This window comes from Dermacentor albipictus, chromosome 10, assembly GCF_038994185.2.
Source record: "Dermacentor albipictus isolate Rhodes 1998 colony chromosome 10, USDA_Dalb.pri_finalv2, whole genome shotgun sequence".
In the NCBI taxonomy this organism is placed as follows: domain Eukaryota; kingdom Metazoa; phylum Arthropoda; class Arachnida; order Ixodida; family Ixodidae; genus Dermacentor; species Dermacentor albipictus.
In genome coordinates this window covers 96,585,448-96,602,757 of record NC_091830.1, presented here as the reverse complement: position 1 = coordinate 96,602,757, position 17,310 = coordinate 96,585,448, and the positions used below count along the sequence as shown (strand labels likewise).

The window sequence follows — 17,310 nt, the reverse complement described above, 5'->3', positions numbered from 1 at the left end:
TGTTTAATTACAGGAGAAGTGCATGACGTTGGACTACTTGGTTTGACAGGGGCTTTTGTAGCGTGGGACATTGCAGCTCAGTAGAATGTTGTTTAGAATTATGTGATCTTGCATAGACATCCGTTTTCGTTTTATGCGGGTACCGTTCACATTTTTTACATCTGCGCTATTACCACAATTTCAATCAAGACACCACTGTGCGCAATCATAATAAAGGAATTGCTACTGTAGCGGCACACAAAGCGACCCATGTAAACAAGCTTCTGCACATGCAAATGTATATATGATAACCGACTCAATTTATAGTCTCAAATTCTACGCAATGTATTGTGAAAAGTTGTAGGACCGAATACTATCCGTTCCATCTTCAACGAACTGTCACAATATCTGGCATAATAACGCACGAACTTCGACATAATGTATTGCAATCACCGAGCTAAAGATACATAAGCTTGCGTGAAGTTTTTAGCTGGGAAGAAAAGGGAGGCAGCTAAAACGTTCAAGTAGGTTTCCTAGTAGTTGTGTGTTTGATAGTTTTTGCGCGTATTTAAGTTTTCCCTTTTTTGAAGCATGAAGCTCTTACAGGAGCCCGGTACACATGTGGAACTTTGCTTGCAGTGCGTCGAAGTTCGCCGTCCGGGGCTTGATGTGCGCTCTCGACGAAGAACTCTACCAGCTCGGCCTGCTCGACAAGATAAAGCTGACAACAGTGTACCCCATGGCCATCAACACTGGCATGTTTAAGGAGCCAAAGTCAAGGTGGGTCCGTCAGTCTGAGGGTTTTAGTTGGGAATAGTAGTGAAACGCGTAAGTTGTTACAGTGACGTGATGAAAAGGGGGCACAAAGAATAAAAGAAAGCAAGGAGCGTACGCCTCGTACATTTCGTTTCTTGTACGTTTGACTTGTGCTCAAGTTTTCACCTAGAAACACAGTCCACGGCACCACGGACACGATCACATGGGGGTTGGGCTATCCTGAGTACAGCCGTGCGTGGCCTAGCCTTGTCTGGAAATTAGGGGATTCTGTGGGTTGAGACTGTGCCGGGTATTTGGATCCTTGTGGCTCCTCGGCCTATGCAGCGCACCTCTTTGGAATCCGGTTCACGTAGATGGCAAGCCCGGACTGACCATTCGGTGGCATAGAATCTCATAAGCTTTAGACGTATCAAATCACAAGGCAGGCGAACAGACGTATTTCTGAATGGGAGAGCTAGCAAAAGTACAACTCAGGAATTCATATACGGATGAACCAAAAGTATGGAACAGAGTTACAAAATTATTGCGCCGGCCTTCTCACCATTTCCCGTCGGTTCATGATCAAGGCCAGAGTTTGCAAGACCAGGCCAGTACCATTGGAGAGCATTTCGAGCATGTTTCTAGATCAGAACATTACTCGGAAGATTTCCTGAAGTACAGGAATACAGTAGAAATGAGAGCATTCAGTTGAAAAACAGCCCTTCCTGTCGGCGTTCCTTGATATAAAAAAGGCATATGACGCCGCCTGGTGTTACAGAATTTTGCGAGATCTCTGGAAAGTAGCCATTCATGGCAACATTCTTGATATAATAAAAAGTTAACGAAGCGGACGTTCTGTTTTAAAGTTGGCAATGCTCTCTCCAGGCCATTTTAGCAGGAGAATGGGGTGCCCCAGGGTGAATATTTATTTGTACCCTCCATAATCTAAAAATAAATTCGTTACATTCATTTATTCTACAAGGTATGGCTTATTCTGCTTATGTTTGTGACGTGTAGGTGGGATTTATACCCTGTAACTTCACAATCTACGAATGACAGGTTCAACGTAGCCCAAACAAAGTGTCCAGATGGGCGCAGCAGAATGGACTTTACTCTAATTCCTTGAGAAGCTACGGCGTCCCTTCTCAAGAAAGAGATGCCGGCTCCCAGACCGCCATATTGAGCTACATGATAAATTCTTACCTGAAAACAGAGAGCACACATTTTAGGCATCATGTAAGACGCGAAATGAACCTTTATTCCACACCTGAAGTGCGCTAAAAACAAATAATGCATGGCAAGCATAAACAGTCTTAAAATTCTTCCACACACGACGTGGAGTAGTGATGGGAAGCGTTTCATGAACCTTTACAAAAGCCTCATTCGAACACGCTTAGATTACAGGGCCATATTGTATCAATCGGCTACTCCTAGCGCCTTGAAGACGCTTCATTCTGCCCATAACGTAGGTATCCGCCTGGCCACTGGTGCCTTCAGGACAAGTCCTGTAGAGAGTGCAACGCCTTGTACTGAACGTTTCATGTACTTTCTGAAAGTGAACGGAAGCCACGACCATGTCTCCTGCGTAACCATAAACGATGTGACATCTGCTAGGCTGTTTAGTAATCGACCTGCAGCTAGAGAACCATTCTCTCTGCGCGTGAGTAAACTTTCTGCGTTAACGGGAGTTCCAATTCTTTATCTAAACCTGATAGTCCCAGCGAAGCCATTGCCACCGTCGCAGTGAGACCTCATAGAGTGTGATACAGTGTTCATAGAAATAGGAAAACACGCTTCAGAGGCACATATTCAAATCAATTCCCTATAATTCCAGTCGAAGCACTCGTGCACAGAATATTAGATTGATGTCTTTAAGTCACATGCCCGCTTGTTTTCTAAAGCAATCGGTCCATCCTTCTCCGAATGCGATGTATAGCACTTGGAAACAAGCGTCTCTACGACTGAGACCTATGTACTGTTGTGAGCTGTAAAACATATAAGGAAATTAAAACATGAAAAAAAAACATTTATGTTGACAGCATTTCTGAGTGTCACAATAGCCTTAATGTTTAACGAGTAAAAATAGGAACCCTGTACTTAGTGAGTTTTATTCCGTTCGCTGAAAAGCGTAAGGCACCGCTGCATGTCGTTATATGATTGGAGCTTGGTCCTAGGGCCACCGAGGATAATATGCTAGTTGACCGAGTTGCCATACCAATTGCATCGCAAGCTATCACTCTTACCGCTGTTATCCCTTACTTAGATCTAAAGGTTTCCTGCGAAAGAGACTGAGAAGCCACTGACAGCGCTCGTGGGACGCTGAAAAACATGATACGCTTCACGTAATTAAGCCATAGTTAGACTCCAGGCCCTCCACAATAAAACAGGACGAACTTGTTTTGTGAGGTGGGAGCAGGCTCTGGGAGCGTCTTTCCTGTCCTGGTCTCCTTTTTTCCGCAACACTTCTGCGCTCCCCTTTGCAAGATATGTCCTATTCTGTCGACTCAAGATAGGACACACATATGCACCGACAGTTTTCTCCTGACTGACAATGAATATCCAGCTTGTGGTAGATGTGTTGAGAGGCTGGTCGTCATCCACATCGTCCTGGAGTGTTGGGAATCAGAAAATGAAAGAAATAAACATTTTCCTCTAGCACACTGGCAGCGCCTCTTTCTCCGTCCGGTAATGCTTTTTTGGCACCAAAGCAGCCCTACGTTTCTTTGAACGATGTAGTGTTACAGGTTATTAGCCCAATAAATTCATAGTGCATCCTCCCGCCAGAGGATGCCGCTGTTACAGTAGTGTTTTGTAAAGCACATGCCTCCAAAGGCCATGCGTTTGAAGGGCCCTATTGGGGCAGTAGTGCTTCTCGCGAATCTGTGCCTCTGACATGTTATATTATACCATATCGTTCGTGCGGTATATATCTTTCGCCTTCATAGTGCAGCTCATTAGTCATTGCTATTCGTATCACATATGGCTTTAACGCTCTTTGCAGCGACTTTAATTAGGGCCCTTTACAGCCACGTCGCATCTACTCCTCGTGAGTCGCCGCTCCACTGTGAACGTATTAACACTGGTATGGAGCTTTTTGGCAATACTTGGCCCGTGCACCACAAAATGCCACATTAATAAAAAACAGGGTCGCAATCTCAGCGCCTAGAAATCACAAATAAACTCCACCAACGCAGCGCTGCTCTGCGAACGCAGGACGTCTAAATCTCATACATTACAAAGGACAATAATCAGCTAATCGCCGGTTGAGGACATGGCTGGGTGCATGAAAAAACGTGCTGTTAATCAGTGCCTTCCATAACTATGAAAACGTCATAACGATGTGTGGTATATATGCTGCTGAACTTGAAAACCACCGTGCAGTCCAGACGGCACCCTAAACGTGTTTTCACGACAACATCCCCTACGTCTTGCTAATGTTCTGGTTAGTATTTTCCCTCTTTCTTGATGACTTCCCAATTTCCTACAGAATCGAGGACAGCCCGAAGTGTGCCCATCTTTAAAAAGAGAGAGCACCTACGCTAGAATATTACTGTCCCATTTCACTAACTTGTAAAGTGGTAACATTATCGGACATATCATAGCTACCGATATAGCTATATTCCTGGTAGAGTGCTTGCTATGGATTGACTAAGTTTTAACATGGGTTAAGAAACTAACGGCAGCTGAACTCGCCACATTGTTTTATTATCTTGCATTAACTCTTGATAGAGGAGGTAAAATAGGTGTGCTTTCCTTTGATCACTGTAAAGCTTTTGACAAAGGTCAACACAGTAAAGTAATTTTCAAACAACGACAGGTATTCCAGAATTCTTTGTTTCTTGGATTTCAGCCTACCGAACTAATCTCAAGCATTACGTATGTGTAGGAGTAAGTTCTCGCATTGTCTTCCAGCTACATCCGGTGTACAACAGGGCAATGTGCTAGGCCCATTGCTCTTTCTATTATGTATTAACGACGTTGTCATACGGCGCGTTTGGACAGGACCGTGCGTGCAAGAGAGAGGCGAAGAGAAAGCGATCGACTGTCTCGTGGCGCTGTGACCTTTGAACCAGCCTGGGCGATTAGCTGTTTCCTATTTAGCTTTTTCCCATGTAAATAGTTGTAAATACATTGATGCAGTGGGCTTCCTCTGAACAAAATACTGTTGATGTTGTTAGCGCTGGTGTAAAAAATAGAGTGTTTGTTTATGACTGTGTATTAGTTAAGCGAATTATTTGCACTGACAATTACAGCGACCTCAACACTAGCCGGGTAGTGAACATAAAAGGTGTAAACAACGGGGAATGTCACTAAACGTGAACAAATGTGCCTTTCAATACCTTGAAAAAAGAACACTTTCATGTACTTAATTATTAGGGTATTCACCATTACAACAGTAACTTGCTACAAATAGCTCGGTGTGACAATGACTTCTATCTTCGAATCTTTATGTTGACGGTGGTTGCTCATCTGCCTACCGCACGCTATAGGCTCTGAAACGTAAACATAAAACTGCTCCTGCTAAAGGTAAACTCCTCTGCTACGCTTCTCTTGTGCCTCTAAAGGTAGAATATGCGTGCAATTTATGGGACTCTTGCTAAACGTAACACTGATATTCTTTAACATATTCGGGGAAAGGCTGTAAGGCTTGTATTTGACAACCTTACCGCGTTAGACTCGCGGTATAATTTAATCAAACCTAATGGCATACCAACATTACAGACACGAAGTAAAAATTCAGATTAGAATTTCTTTCCAATATTTGAACAACAAACTAGCTCGACGTCTATCACCGTATCATCACCCTCAACTAGCAGGCCCACCTGACACCGCCAACAAAAGGCGCTAACACCATATTTTGCTCGTACTGACCTGTTTAAATTTTCTTATTTTCCAATGAGCAATCATTATTGGAATTGCCTTACTGAAGCTAGTGATCAGAGAGTGAATCAACGTTTGTGAGCATGTATTGGTGTTCTTTCGTTGGTGTTGTTTTGTGTTTTATTCATTTGTTTGATTCATATTGTCCACCCTGCTCGGACCTTGACTCTGCAGTATTGAATAAATAATAATAAAAAAACTGACCGACAGTTACGATACCCCTAACGTGACTTGTGAGCGCAGCTGTTTGGGTGCTTTGAATTCGCGATATAATGCCACAAGAAATTAGATACTGAACGGGAGGGTCCACTCGGAGGCCGCGCTGAGATTTTGCTTGGGCAGCTCCTTTAGCAGCAGAAGCAGCAGACGAAGAATTTCCAATGGTTCCATCGCTAGCTGCTCAGAAAGAAAGCGTGAACCCGGAATCGCGTGGCTCGCGCGTAGCTCAATGGATAGGGACGCTATGTACAAGCGAAGTAGCGCATGCGCATTGCTTCGTTTTCATATGCGCTATCGGTGGACGAGATCGCTGCATGCCTGGCCGCTGCTGTGGAGAATGTCTCGTGAGACGTTGCGGTTTTCTCCTCACCCTTTCGCCATACTCTCCTCCTCCGCTTTCCTCCTCGTGCTTCTGCTGCACCCTCCTCCTCCTCGGCTTTCCGGCTCGCGATCTCTTCGCTAGCGCCGTCTTTTATGCCGCGCTGCGCTCTGCGTTTGCTCTTTTAACGCGATAGCGTTAAGGAGCTCGTGTCGCAGAAAAGCCGGTGTCGTCGGCGTCGGGTGTCGGCGTCGGCGGCGTTGACCGTGAGCGATAAATCACGGCAGGCGCTTCATAAATAAAAAGCAACTTCCAAGATTGGCCCGGTGGGAATCGAACCCAGGTCTCCGGAGTGTGAGACGGAGACGCTACCACTCAGCCACGAGTTCGATGCTTCCAAGCGGTGCAAACGCGCCTCTAGTGAATGCGGTGTTGCCTTCGAAACGAGCCGTGGAAAGTTATACTGCGGTGTATATCGGTAATTATGAACATGTAACGTACAGAAGTCACAATTACACGAGTTGCGAAGTGCGTTTCCGCTGCATTTCTTCTGCGCTTTCCGCACACGCAGAGCCATCTTGCGGCAAACACAGAAGACCCCCTCCTCTCAATGTACGGCGCTGCCCCGACAGGAGGAGCGCCGCGCGCGCATTGGGACCGCTGCCAGGCGCGTCGCGGGACTCCCTCTCCCCTGACGACGCTTCGCCGTGCTTCCGGTTTAGATTACTATCTATCTCTCTGCCCGTGCCGATCACGACGTTTGGCTGGCGTAGATCGTTTCCCCTCCGAGACACCGAGTTCTTTGGTTCGTTTCGTTCGCTCAGGCGCACGTTTCGTCGCCGCGCCGAACGCTGCGTTGCTTGACGCTCACCGCGTGATAGGTGGGCGCTAAGTCCGATGCGGGGCGCATCGTAAGTGATTGCTGTGCCGTAGCGCATTGTCTTATACCCCTTGGCGGTCGACGGGAACGCTGTCGCGTCCCACTCTTGAAGGCGAAGCTTAAGCGTCCTCCAATTTTATCCTTCGCTGTGCTCGTTCGCTCGGTTATGCCGACGCTTCATGCAGGAATGCGCATCTTAGAACAGCGCTTCAAAACGCACCACAAAAAGACACCACGGAAGCCACTTGCGTGTCGGTATTTAAGGACCATTTAACCCGCTGTGCGAGTGTTCAGAGCATTAACTGTGCTGATCATGAATTTGCAGTCAGTTTAACTGAGGTCAAACAGTATTTGTAAATTTCTATTGCATGCTGCCTCATATTTATCTCTTTATCGGACAGAGTTAACCTCTGTCCGATAAGAAGCGTTTCTGATTAATTTAGGATGCTCTCTCAATCATTCCTATCGTTTGCGCGTTATCACTTATCCGTATAGACTTTTTCAGAAATGTAATTCTTATCAAGTTGTGGGACCTGCTGTTGTACCCTGAATTTCACTAATTGTATGTAATACACGGCCGCCAAATTCTTTAACAAACCTTGCTGTATCCACGTTGTCGAAGATTGACATTTTACGGAAATTTTGCTCTATAGTTGCTTTTACATATACACATTAAGGTCTGTAGTCTACCTACCAATGGTCGTCTGAATGTCTATCAGCGCCGCAATGAGCGGCACTAAAGCAGTCGTGTGATCTCATTCTGGCCAGGTCCTTGTATCGAACAAAACATTCTAGACCACCTCAAGCCATTCGTGAGGTCTCATTGTCAGCCTTTCCCTGGTCTATAATGAAATGAGGTCGCTGTTCAAAGCTCATGGTGGGCAACCTTCACATGTGATTGCGAATGCGATCTTTTCGTCGTACTTGAGCCATAGCGATGAACATCAAGAAACGCGTATGACCAACATCTGCTTGTTTCGCCGTTATGATGTGGCAGACAGTATGCGACTGTTCATTACCACTTGTGTGTGTTTTCATTCCAAAGAAATGGTTGGGAAGTTATATACGTGGAAAAAATAAAAACAGAAACTCCTGCGCGCATCGCAACACCAAATTGTTGCTTCAGTGTTGACAGCGGCATACAGTTTCTGTGGACGTGTTAAATCGTTTAGGTCAGGCTTGCAGCCGGAAAATTTACCAGTACAGCGATATGTGCAAGGTATTTAGATTATACCAACTTCCTCAAAGGAGGTTGTCCAGCAAAGTTTTGGTGAAATTACAAATAGCATGAATTTTCCTTGTGACCCGCCGTGTTAGCCTAATGGCTATGGCGTTGAGCTGCTCAACTCGAAGCCGCAATTCGATCCTGGCCACGGCGGCCGCATTTCTGTTGAAGTGAAATGCAATAACTCTTGTGTACTTAGACTTTGGTACTAGTTAAATAATTCTAGCTGGTCGTAATCAACACGGCGTCCTCCACATTGCGTGCCTCATAACCAGATAGGTATCGTTGCACGTGCGGTCCAAACGCTATTGTTTAGCGTGTTCCCTGAGGAAAGAAGTACCAGAAAGAGCTGTTTTTGGACATTAGGTACAAGAAAAGTAAAAAAAAAACATAATTGTTAAATTCGACTTTAGACAAGAACTGTAATATTACAGCAGAACTTTTTCTTGGGCTAGTTGGTGCATATTACTGAAGTGCTATAGCGCCAAACAGACGACACAAAAAGAAGAGACACAGACGAGCGCGGACACGCGCTCGTCCATGTCTCTTCTTCTTGTCTCGTCTGTTTGGCGCTATAGTACTACTGTAATATTACTTGTAAAGCTACAAATGAGTAGTATTGAACCAACTACTGAGAGCGTTTTCAATATGGCACATGTTCTTTGTAACACAAAGAAAAAAGCAAATTGCACTTGGCCAAAAAATAAGTTTGTCGTCTTTCTTCAGCCTGCAAGCCTGCATCGAACACCTCAAAATATTTATTGACCAGTCTTGGTGTGAGTGCCACGGTAGTCGTCTTGCTTTCATCTCGAGGTCGTAATGTTCCTAATAGTCGTTCCATTGGGACACCGTGATTGAGGGCTGCCCTCATGACCGCCACATTGCGATGGTTCCTGACTGGTATTTTGCCACACGAATTACACGCGCTAACCTTAGAAATTCCCGAAACATCCGAAAGGTGCTTCTGTCGATTTTGTTTTTAGATGACTGGATAACCCTGCTTTTAATGGTGCTTCCGTTGCTTAGGGACAAATAAATCTCCTGACGATGCTGCTGCCATAACCATACACGGCGTCCGCTGCACTTGCTCTGTCGACTTGCGAATTTCACGGCCATTCCTAATGCACCAGCTCTCCGAGTGGCCGGCTTACATTTCACACGTTCTAATATTCACAAGCGTGCAATGTTCATGTATTTACCGTCACCATTTCGCCTACAAAGTGTAACGACCTTAGCGCACTTTTGACGCAAGTGTCCGGTTCTGCGCCGACAGTACAACGTGACAAGAAGTCGCAAAATCGCGCGATTTCAAAACGTGACACTTCAATAAAATTCACCGAAACCAACATTCATCGAAGAAGCCGAACCAAACCTTGCGCAATAAATTTTAAGCCGTCATGTCACGTGCACCGATGAACAGGTTTTCCGGAAAAACGGTGATGGGCTTGCGCAATGGTCCCTTTGCAATTATCGTGAAGGTCTTGCCTTGATGAGGAGTACACGAGTTTGTCCGACAGATTTGTAGAGCTTGACGTTACTGCAATCCTCAAATAACTAAATGTAACTACGGCTAGCGTGGGCACCGGTTATGCATGCCGCACCTATCCAGAATGGTGTTTTTGCTGATGAGCGCACTCCGCAAACGACGCATTGGTAGCCGTTTTCTACAGTATACAAATGTAACTACTTGCGTAAGAGGCATTGTGCGTCTAGCGGTTAGCACGTGGCAGATGGTTCGGGGCAGTTACGCACAATAATCGGCAAGAATAGCTTTCTGTGGGTGCTTTCCCTGTTTATGTCGCTAGAGGAGCCATTTCATATGTTTGATGTCACTTAGAATGTGACCCGTTCAAAGCATCTTGTTAAAAATGAAATTAAGGCACAATCGTATACTCTTTCCTGCTTTCTCATTTCACTATTATTCTTTAAATGATGTGTGAACACGAGCAGCCGTAGTGATGCTTGCGGCTCTACGTACGTTTACTTTTTATTGTCAATCAGGAAAGAAGTGAGTTCGTGTTTGCTAAAACATCCGTGGGCGTGAAAAACAATTTCGTGAACTAACGAATTATAGCGCAGCCCTTTCTCCCATGAAAATAAGTGTGCTTGTGGATAAATTTAGAACACCCGCTTCACATCCGTAGAGTTAGAATGTTCAACCTATATCACATGCATTTTCTAAATGTTTTTCAATTACATTGCAGATGCGTCCAACCGTGATGCTATAGAGAAAGCCCGGCACATGGCTCATGGGCGCAAAATGCAGCAACAACCTATAGAAAGTCTAAATAAACGCTAAAGTAGAATATTTTCTTAGGAGCTTAGCATGGCCGGTTTCTAGTGTAAATGGCCCTGAGGTCTGGGAGCCGTACAATGAAACGTATTCGCGTATTATTGTTTAACCGTTGTCGCACATTATCTCTATCGGCCTGTGTGTGCGAAAGAATCAATAAATTTGAATGTATGTTAACTACTTTAATGGGAACGACACCAGGAAATATGCAGGCGCTCTTCGCCACACCGTTCCTCGCTCGCTATTGTGTACAATGTGTCCTGAAGACCATAAAGATACATGTTCTGCAACCTGCCGTTTTCTCGAGTCGTGCAGTTTTGAAGTGGTCGCATGCAACTATGACATGCAGTACGAAATCTTTCCGCGTGTCTCATTTCATTTTGTCTTAGTGGTTTGAAAGTAAGATTCTGAATTTGCTTCATCATCATGCTGCGTACCAGAGAGGTAGTTTGATGCAATTGTACATGAACGTCGGGCACGTGAAACTATTCAATTTTAAATGCTCGCTAGATGGTACTGACAATTCCGTTATTTTTGAAATTAGTTGATTAAAATGCCGTATCAACTTTTATGTACCCATGATCCACGCGCCTTCTGAAGGATGCACCTTGAAGGTAGCCGTCTCATCACTTCAAAAGAGTCAAGGCTCAAAGCGCAGATACCACGCCATCTTGCTCCAATTCTCATCTCGTGTACCTTAAATGCCTTCCAGGTTCCCATGGCTGGCTCCCATCCTGGAAACGAAGGCCGTCGCAGACCGGACAATGGACGCAATTCTTCGAGAAGAGCTCGAAGTAGTCATCCCGTACAGGATCCTCGTTTTGCACAGGCTCATGTTGTGAGTACGGATGCCTGGTTCTCTTTTCACTGCACCCTTCACTTAATGCTTTTGCAAGCTTGAACTCTAGACGGACAGTTGCGCTTGGTTCATTGCGCATGTCCTAATGATGGACCTCACTGAGCCCAAACAGCATCACGTAGGACGGAAAATTTTAACATGTTCATCGCTATTCCTGTCCATATAGAAATCATTCGTATCAAGAAAGAATGAAGTCTTATGAAGTAGTTGCAGTTACTGACCAAGTGAACGCAAAGAAATACGGTAACATTTCGGAGACCGTATGGGTTGCTTGCATGCGTAATGAGTTCGTACGGGCTACGACACGCCTCTGTGTATTTTCGCCTATGCTTGGCCAGTGATCATGACTTCATGATTAGTTTACTTGTAATCATCATTACTTGACATAATTTGCGTGAAGCCTTTGCCACCAATAAAATTTTATTTCATAAAATTAATTTGGGCAATGTATATTCGTTTAATAAGTGATTTTCTCAACTCGCCATAACTGAGACGTATCAAAAACGCCGGAGGGGTGCTTACGGTGCCAAATGAGATTTTTTAAGTATCGAACCCAGCGTACTAAAATGATTGGTTGGAATTTGTGTGGTTAAACGAACTCAATTGTTTCACAAACCTCGCTGTTTCTTTCAGATGAAAAGAAAGCCTTGTAATACAGGAAGAAGGCGTGAACTACTCACTGTGACCGAGGGGAATAGAATAGGACCTCTTTTCGCATAACTCGTCTAAACTAATGGCCTTGCGTGTAGCGTTGTTTTTTTTACATGTATTATAGCATAGTTAAAACTGTTTGAATCAGAATGCACTAAGCCATTTAACGAGATGTGCATATTGAAAAAATACAGTGTTGCAAGAACATAGGAGTACGTACACTGTAAGCAACTGTGTATGGATGCTCTGTCCATGACGTATGTGATATAAATTTAAGGTGTCGTACAGAACGCCTCACCCTAACGCACTGCACCCTTGCCTGGCTGTTGCGCAACAAGAAATGTAGTTTCTACTATTCAATAAACGAAGGTAAATTAACGGTACGGTTTGGGCAGATATGTGCGTGGTTGGGGACAACCGAATGAAAGAAAAGGAAAGTTCCAAGCAAAGTTTATTTTAATACCCGAGGAAATTTTGGTTGGAGTTTTACTCCTTTTTCAACAAGAACAATTCGAGGAAGAAACCACGCAAATTTAAAAACAGATGCTTAGACAAAACTGATGTTAACAATTACAGCAGAGCTGCGTGACCTTACAGAAGCATAATGCGATTTCCAGGGAAGCTGGTTGTAGCCGTTGCAATAAGAGTTTCAGCTACCTGAAATTATATGCATACTTGAATATGTTGCCCATATAATAATTTCTACTCACTTTGAAACCTTGCCCGCACATAACGCTTTGGACACTTGTCAAGAAATCTTTACAATGTCCCACTTATTCATCCTGGCACAGTTTCCTTCGCCAGAACATTGTCCATATTTCCCCTTCCTTGGCCCACCCATCCCTTCCCCGATTTTCGCTCAATTTTATCATAGTTGCGATCACAGTTATCCAAACCAGTTTCATAAATTCAGCGTTGTTGGGAGGCACTGCTGACTTGTCAGGACCCTGCGGACCAGCTTCGGCTGGTGGGCAGGGTCAGGCCGTCGGCAGGGAGCCATGGCTTCCTGGAATAAGGAGGCCGCCAACCTAAGGCAATACTAGCCTGGTCGCCACAATAAAGTTTATTCCATCCATCGGCAAACATGACACGGATAAAGCTCGTTATCGCTGGCACACTAATTTACTCCTAAGGCAGTAATTAGCCCAACGCTCTGAAATTTTCTCATACATTACCCACAACGTGGCCCGTATTCACAGTATATGTAAACACAGTATGCCTTGATTAGTTCAGAGCACACGGGTGAAAGCAATTGCGGACGTCGTATGATCGCACTAAAACATACCAAAAATGACCAGGATTTCTCATTTATTTGCAATGCTTCTAATAAATCCAGGAATGTGAAAACGTTATCACAAACTAACCTTACCGTGGCCTCCTTTTCCTAAACATATAACCGTAGTGCAACATACAGTTGCGCACTGATATTTAGTGATGGCTGCTATGTAACAATTTGTAACACTTGAATGAAACATTTTTTACAAGGGCTTTATTTGTACCACAATCTTTTACCTTAGCGAAAAGATTTGGCGTAGCCGTCCACCAATTCCCTTTGATATCATCTCTGTGCTATTTGTAGTTATGCAAGAACAACAGGCTCAATTCTGCACCACTCGGTAGACCATTTCATAGTGTTAACGAGTCCTTAAATGCGCACTTTATTCTCAAGGACCCATTTAACACACTTGCTTTCAACTTTGCCGAGACATCAACTATTACCTGGTCCTTGCTCTAAATAAACATAAAAAGGCTGCCTTTTTTATTTCACCGAGGACATCAGGCGATATTCATATCACGCAGGAAGAACCAAAAAAAAGACATGCCGTAATTTTTGTTAACCTCCAAAATAATCCAGGAATATAGAAATTTTGGTGCAGATTGCTGTTAACATGCCCTAAATTTCAGTTCCACAATATTTTTTTTCTAACGCAGAGTACTGTTAGGACATGTGGAAACGTAGCTCAATGCAATGTCGTGACAATTTTGAAAACTAGTCACACGAATTAGTTACAGGGGCAGTTGTTGATGCACATGGCCTTAACATGGCACACAAAGGTTTTGTCTTTATCTCTTGTTTTTTGAACGTCGGAAACGTCGCGGATAACGGCAATGTGACACTCCGGAATGTTCGAATAAGTAACTTTCTAGAACGGCTATAAATAACTTGCACAGATTAAGCGTTCGACCTTCGTCAATCGCAACAAGCTTCCTACTTCAATGATATATAAGCACCGGTCCGCGCATAGTTATCCGAGGAAATCAAACAAAAGTGACTACGTGCCATGTACAACGAAAGGAATTCGGGTGAGGACGAGTATTGAATAATTATTTTGAATAGCACATGAGTCACGCACACACCTAAATGTTCCCTTGTATGCTACCCATAAACTGGCCCCAATTCCCTGTTTATGTGATCTCTGCTGTATCTAGTCCTGTCAGGCATGCGGAGAAACCTTTCAAGTGTTTCCTATTACGCCTCTGAGCAGCAGCAAACAAGGATGTCGCAATTTTTGTTCGACCCCTAATCGAAAAACAAATTTCAAAATTTGTCTGCATATTATCCGTATCATTCGACACGTCTTATGAAAACATAAACTTTGTTAATGACGTAGTTTTTTTTCGGAAAAGACTTAAATCTAGCATATAACGTTTTGTACCACTTTATAGTTGCATTTGCAGCTTCGCTTCCTTTCTATACCATGCTCAAAAGATGTGCATGTAGTGCCTTTTTGAGGGCCTTTTGATTGGAGAAGCGCCGATGACATTTCTGGCATTCAGTTCAACTTCTCCGTTCACGCTATTTGTTCTATAATATTATTGTAGCATATGCCCTACATCCTAGTAATAGTTGAGTGGTGAAATTCGTAAAATAGTATATGTCGTATGATGGACACTGGGGCTGCACTGAGGTAATACAGACGATATACGCAGATACGTGTAAAGGTTACTTGAATTGCGACTTGCACCTGCAGATTAATTTAGGTTACACCTGAGTGACACCGCTCTTCCTTAATTTATTTCCGTGTTTTCAGAAATTAAAAAACGCGGATAAAAGTTAAAAAAAATTACGAGAACACCCAACCACTCCTTATCAAATGCAAATGTGAAAGCATTAATGTCCCATTGAGCACCGCTTCTAGTTTGGCGCTGCGAATAATCATCTCGGATTTTGCTGCGGGTTATGTTACCCATTTTTTCGAAAAAATTGGTGCGAAATATCTTTTTCGTGCAGTTTCTACGTAAGCATATTGGCTGTAGACCGCAATCATTTGGACGATATCGCTGAGAAACCAAGGACGCCACATGCCACCGACGCCCTGGGCAACGAGAGACCGATGAAGCAGCAGCTACCACAAACGCCAGCATGCACGCAGAACTGTTAAGCAATGTGTGGCGAGAGAGAGAGATACGGACCGCGCGTCGGCTTCCGAGAGCGAGCCCAAGGCTCCCGCACGCGCCAGTTACGCGACTGCCTCGCTGCGTCATCCCATCTGCTCCGTCGAGACGCGCTGGTCACATGATGTCACGGCTACGCCCTCTCCTCTTATGGAACACCTAGCGCGCTATCGCGGCAGCAGGCGTTCCGATTCGCCCGCGCTACTTCGTCGAGGCACGCTCGTGTTGTGGCGTCGCAGCCAATGGGAATTTGGGTGCCGTGTTTCTTTGCTACGGACGCCGGTTTTATCGCTCAATGGGCCATTTCGTGCTTTCGCACCCAAACGTTTTTAAGTCTGTAAAGTTTGTTCGCCAGTACCTTAAACTTCGCCTGTAAAACATTTTCGGCAAACAAACTGAGTTCCTCATCCGGGAAATGCATGTTGGACGAACTTGTAATCACCTCTAAGAAAGAGGAATACCGAAACTCGAATGCGTTTTTGAGCGTTAGTCTCCATCAGGTTACACGGGAGACAAACACATACGCACGATTCTGCTAAGGAACATTTCATAGCTCTCTTGCACAGCTCAGAGACCGCTACTTAAGGCTACGGAACGCCTAGCAACGTTCGTAAATATAGTGATTCTTGGACTACATACCGTCCTTGTTGTCTGAACTCGTTGCCTTGTGCCACTTCTCGAACGCAGTTTGTTCCCGTCAAAAGCAATGAAGCTCATGCAGCGGTTCATGGGTTGCACTGTGGAGCCGCACGAGGGCGCTGCCTCGACCAACGCCACAACGTCGGCCTTCGGATGAAGACAGGTCCTCCGGCTCGTGCCAAGTGCGAGCCGGAGGAGCCACCAACGGACGCACTCGCTCTTGTTTTTCCCAAGTTTGGTGTTGTTTGTTCGCTTGTTAGCAGCAGTGGACGCGACATAAACTTTCGAGACGCTAGTCCCATGGCGTTCGTTCTAGGACTGCTTGGACGAGCGGCGTCAAAACGGGTCCTGCTTGCAGGCAAGAACAAGACGGTCGAGCTCTGCGGAATGCCTCGAGTCTTGTCAGTCATGAAAAGAACGATACGTTGCCACAAGCAATAAATACTGTGTTTCAAATGTCGTGTTCTCGCCGGGTTGTGAAGCAGTGCTCGACACCAGATATGTAAGGCTGGAAACCGTTTCGAAAGAAAGTATGTATTTTTTTTCAAAAATGCAAAATTTCCGTTTGATGATGTGGGGGCTCTTCATTAATATATGAACTTAGACGACGCCAAATGTATTTTGCTAAACATCGTATCAGGCTTGTAAATGCTCGTACGTTCCAATGCACAATTTAGGGCTTACCGCAATAAAATTTGTACGTTCCCTTATATCACGTAGGACTTTTCCACAAACCATATATGGGAACATAGAGGATTCTATAAGCGTCATCCAGTGTATTGGACCCTACCGGCCTTTATATGATTCCCCCATTTGTTCAAATGGCGATCACATGGAACATGCGGGGTACGATACATGTAGACGTACAACCTTTATTAGTAGACCTTGCAGAACGGAATAATATGCCGTTAATGAATACCTTCTTCCGCAAGTGGGAAAACCGAAAGTGGACGTGGATGAGCCTGAATGACGAGACTATAAATGAAATAGACTATATACTCTGCGCTAATCCTGGTATCATACAAGATGTGGACGTGCTCGGCAAGGCGCGCTGCAGGGACCATAGGATGCTAAGAACTCGAAGTAGCCTCGACTTGAGGAAGGAACGGAAGAAACTGGTGCATAAGAAGCCGATCAATGAGTTAGCGGTAAGAGGGAAAATAGAGGAATTCCGGATCAAGCTACAGAACACGTATTCGGCTTTAACCCAGAA

The 17,310-nt window shown here is 44.6% G+C and overlaps 1 protein-coding gene across 1 annotated transcript in view; it reads left to right on the top strand.

Annotated features, from left to right (window-relative positions):
• LOC135921437 (17-beta-hydroxysteroid dehydrogenase 13-like) overlaps positions 1-16,553 on the top strand; it is a 57,332-nt gene extending 40,779 nt beyond the window's left edge. The window contains exons 4-6 of the mRNA XM_065455800.2: positions 619-759; positions 11,265-11,390; positions 16,146-16,553. Of these exons, the coding sequence (XP_065311872.1) occupies positions 619-759; positions 11,265-11,390; positions 16,146-16,254 (376 nt within the window). The 3' untranslated portion in view covers positions 16,255-16,553. The remainder of the gene's footprint in view (positions 1-618; positions 760-11,264; positions 11,391-16,145) is intronic.
• The last annotated feature ends 757 nt before the right edge of the window (positions 16,554-17,310 follow it).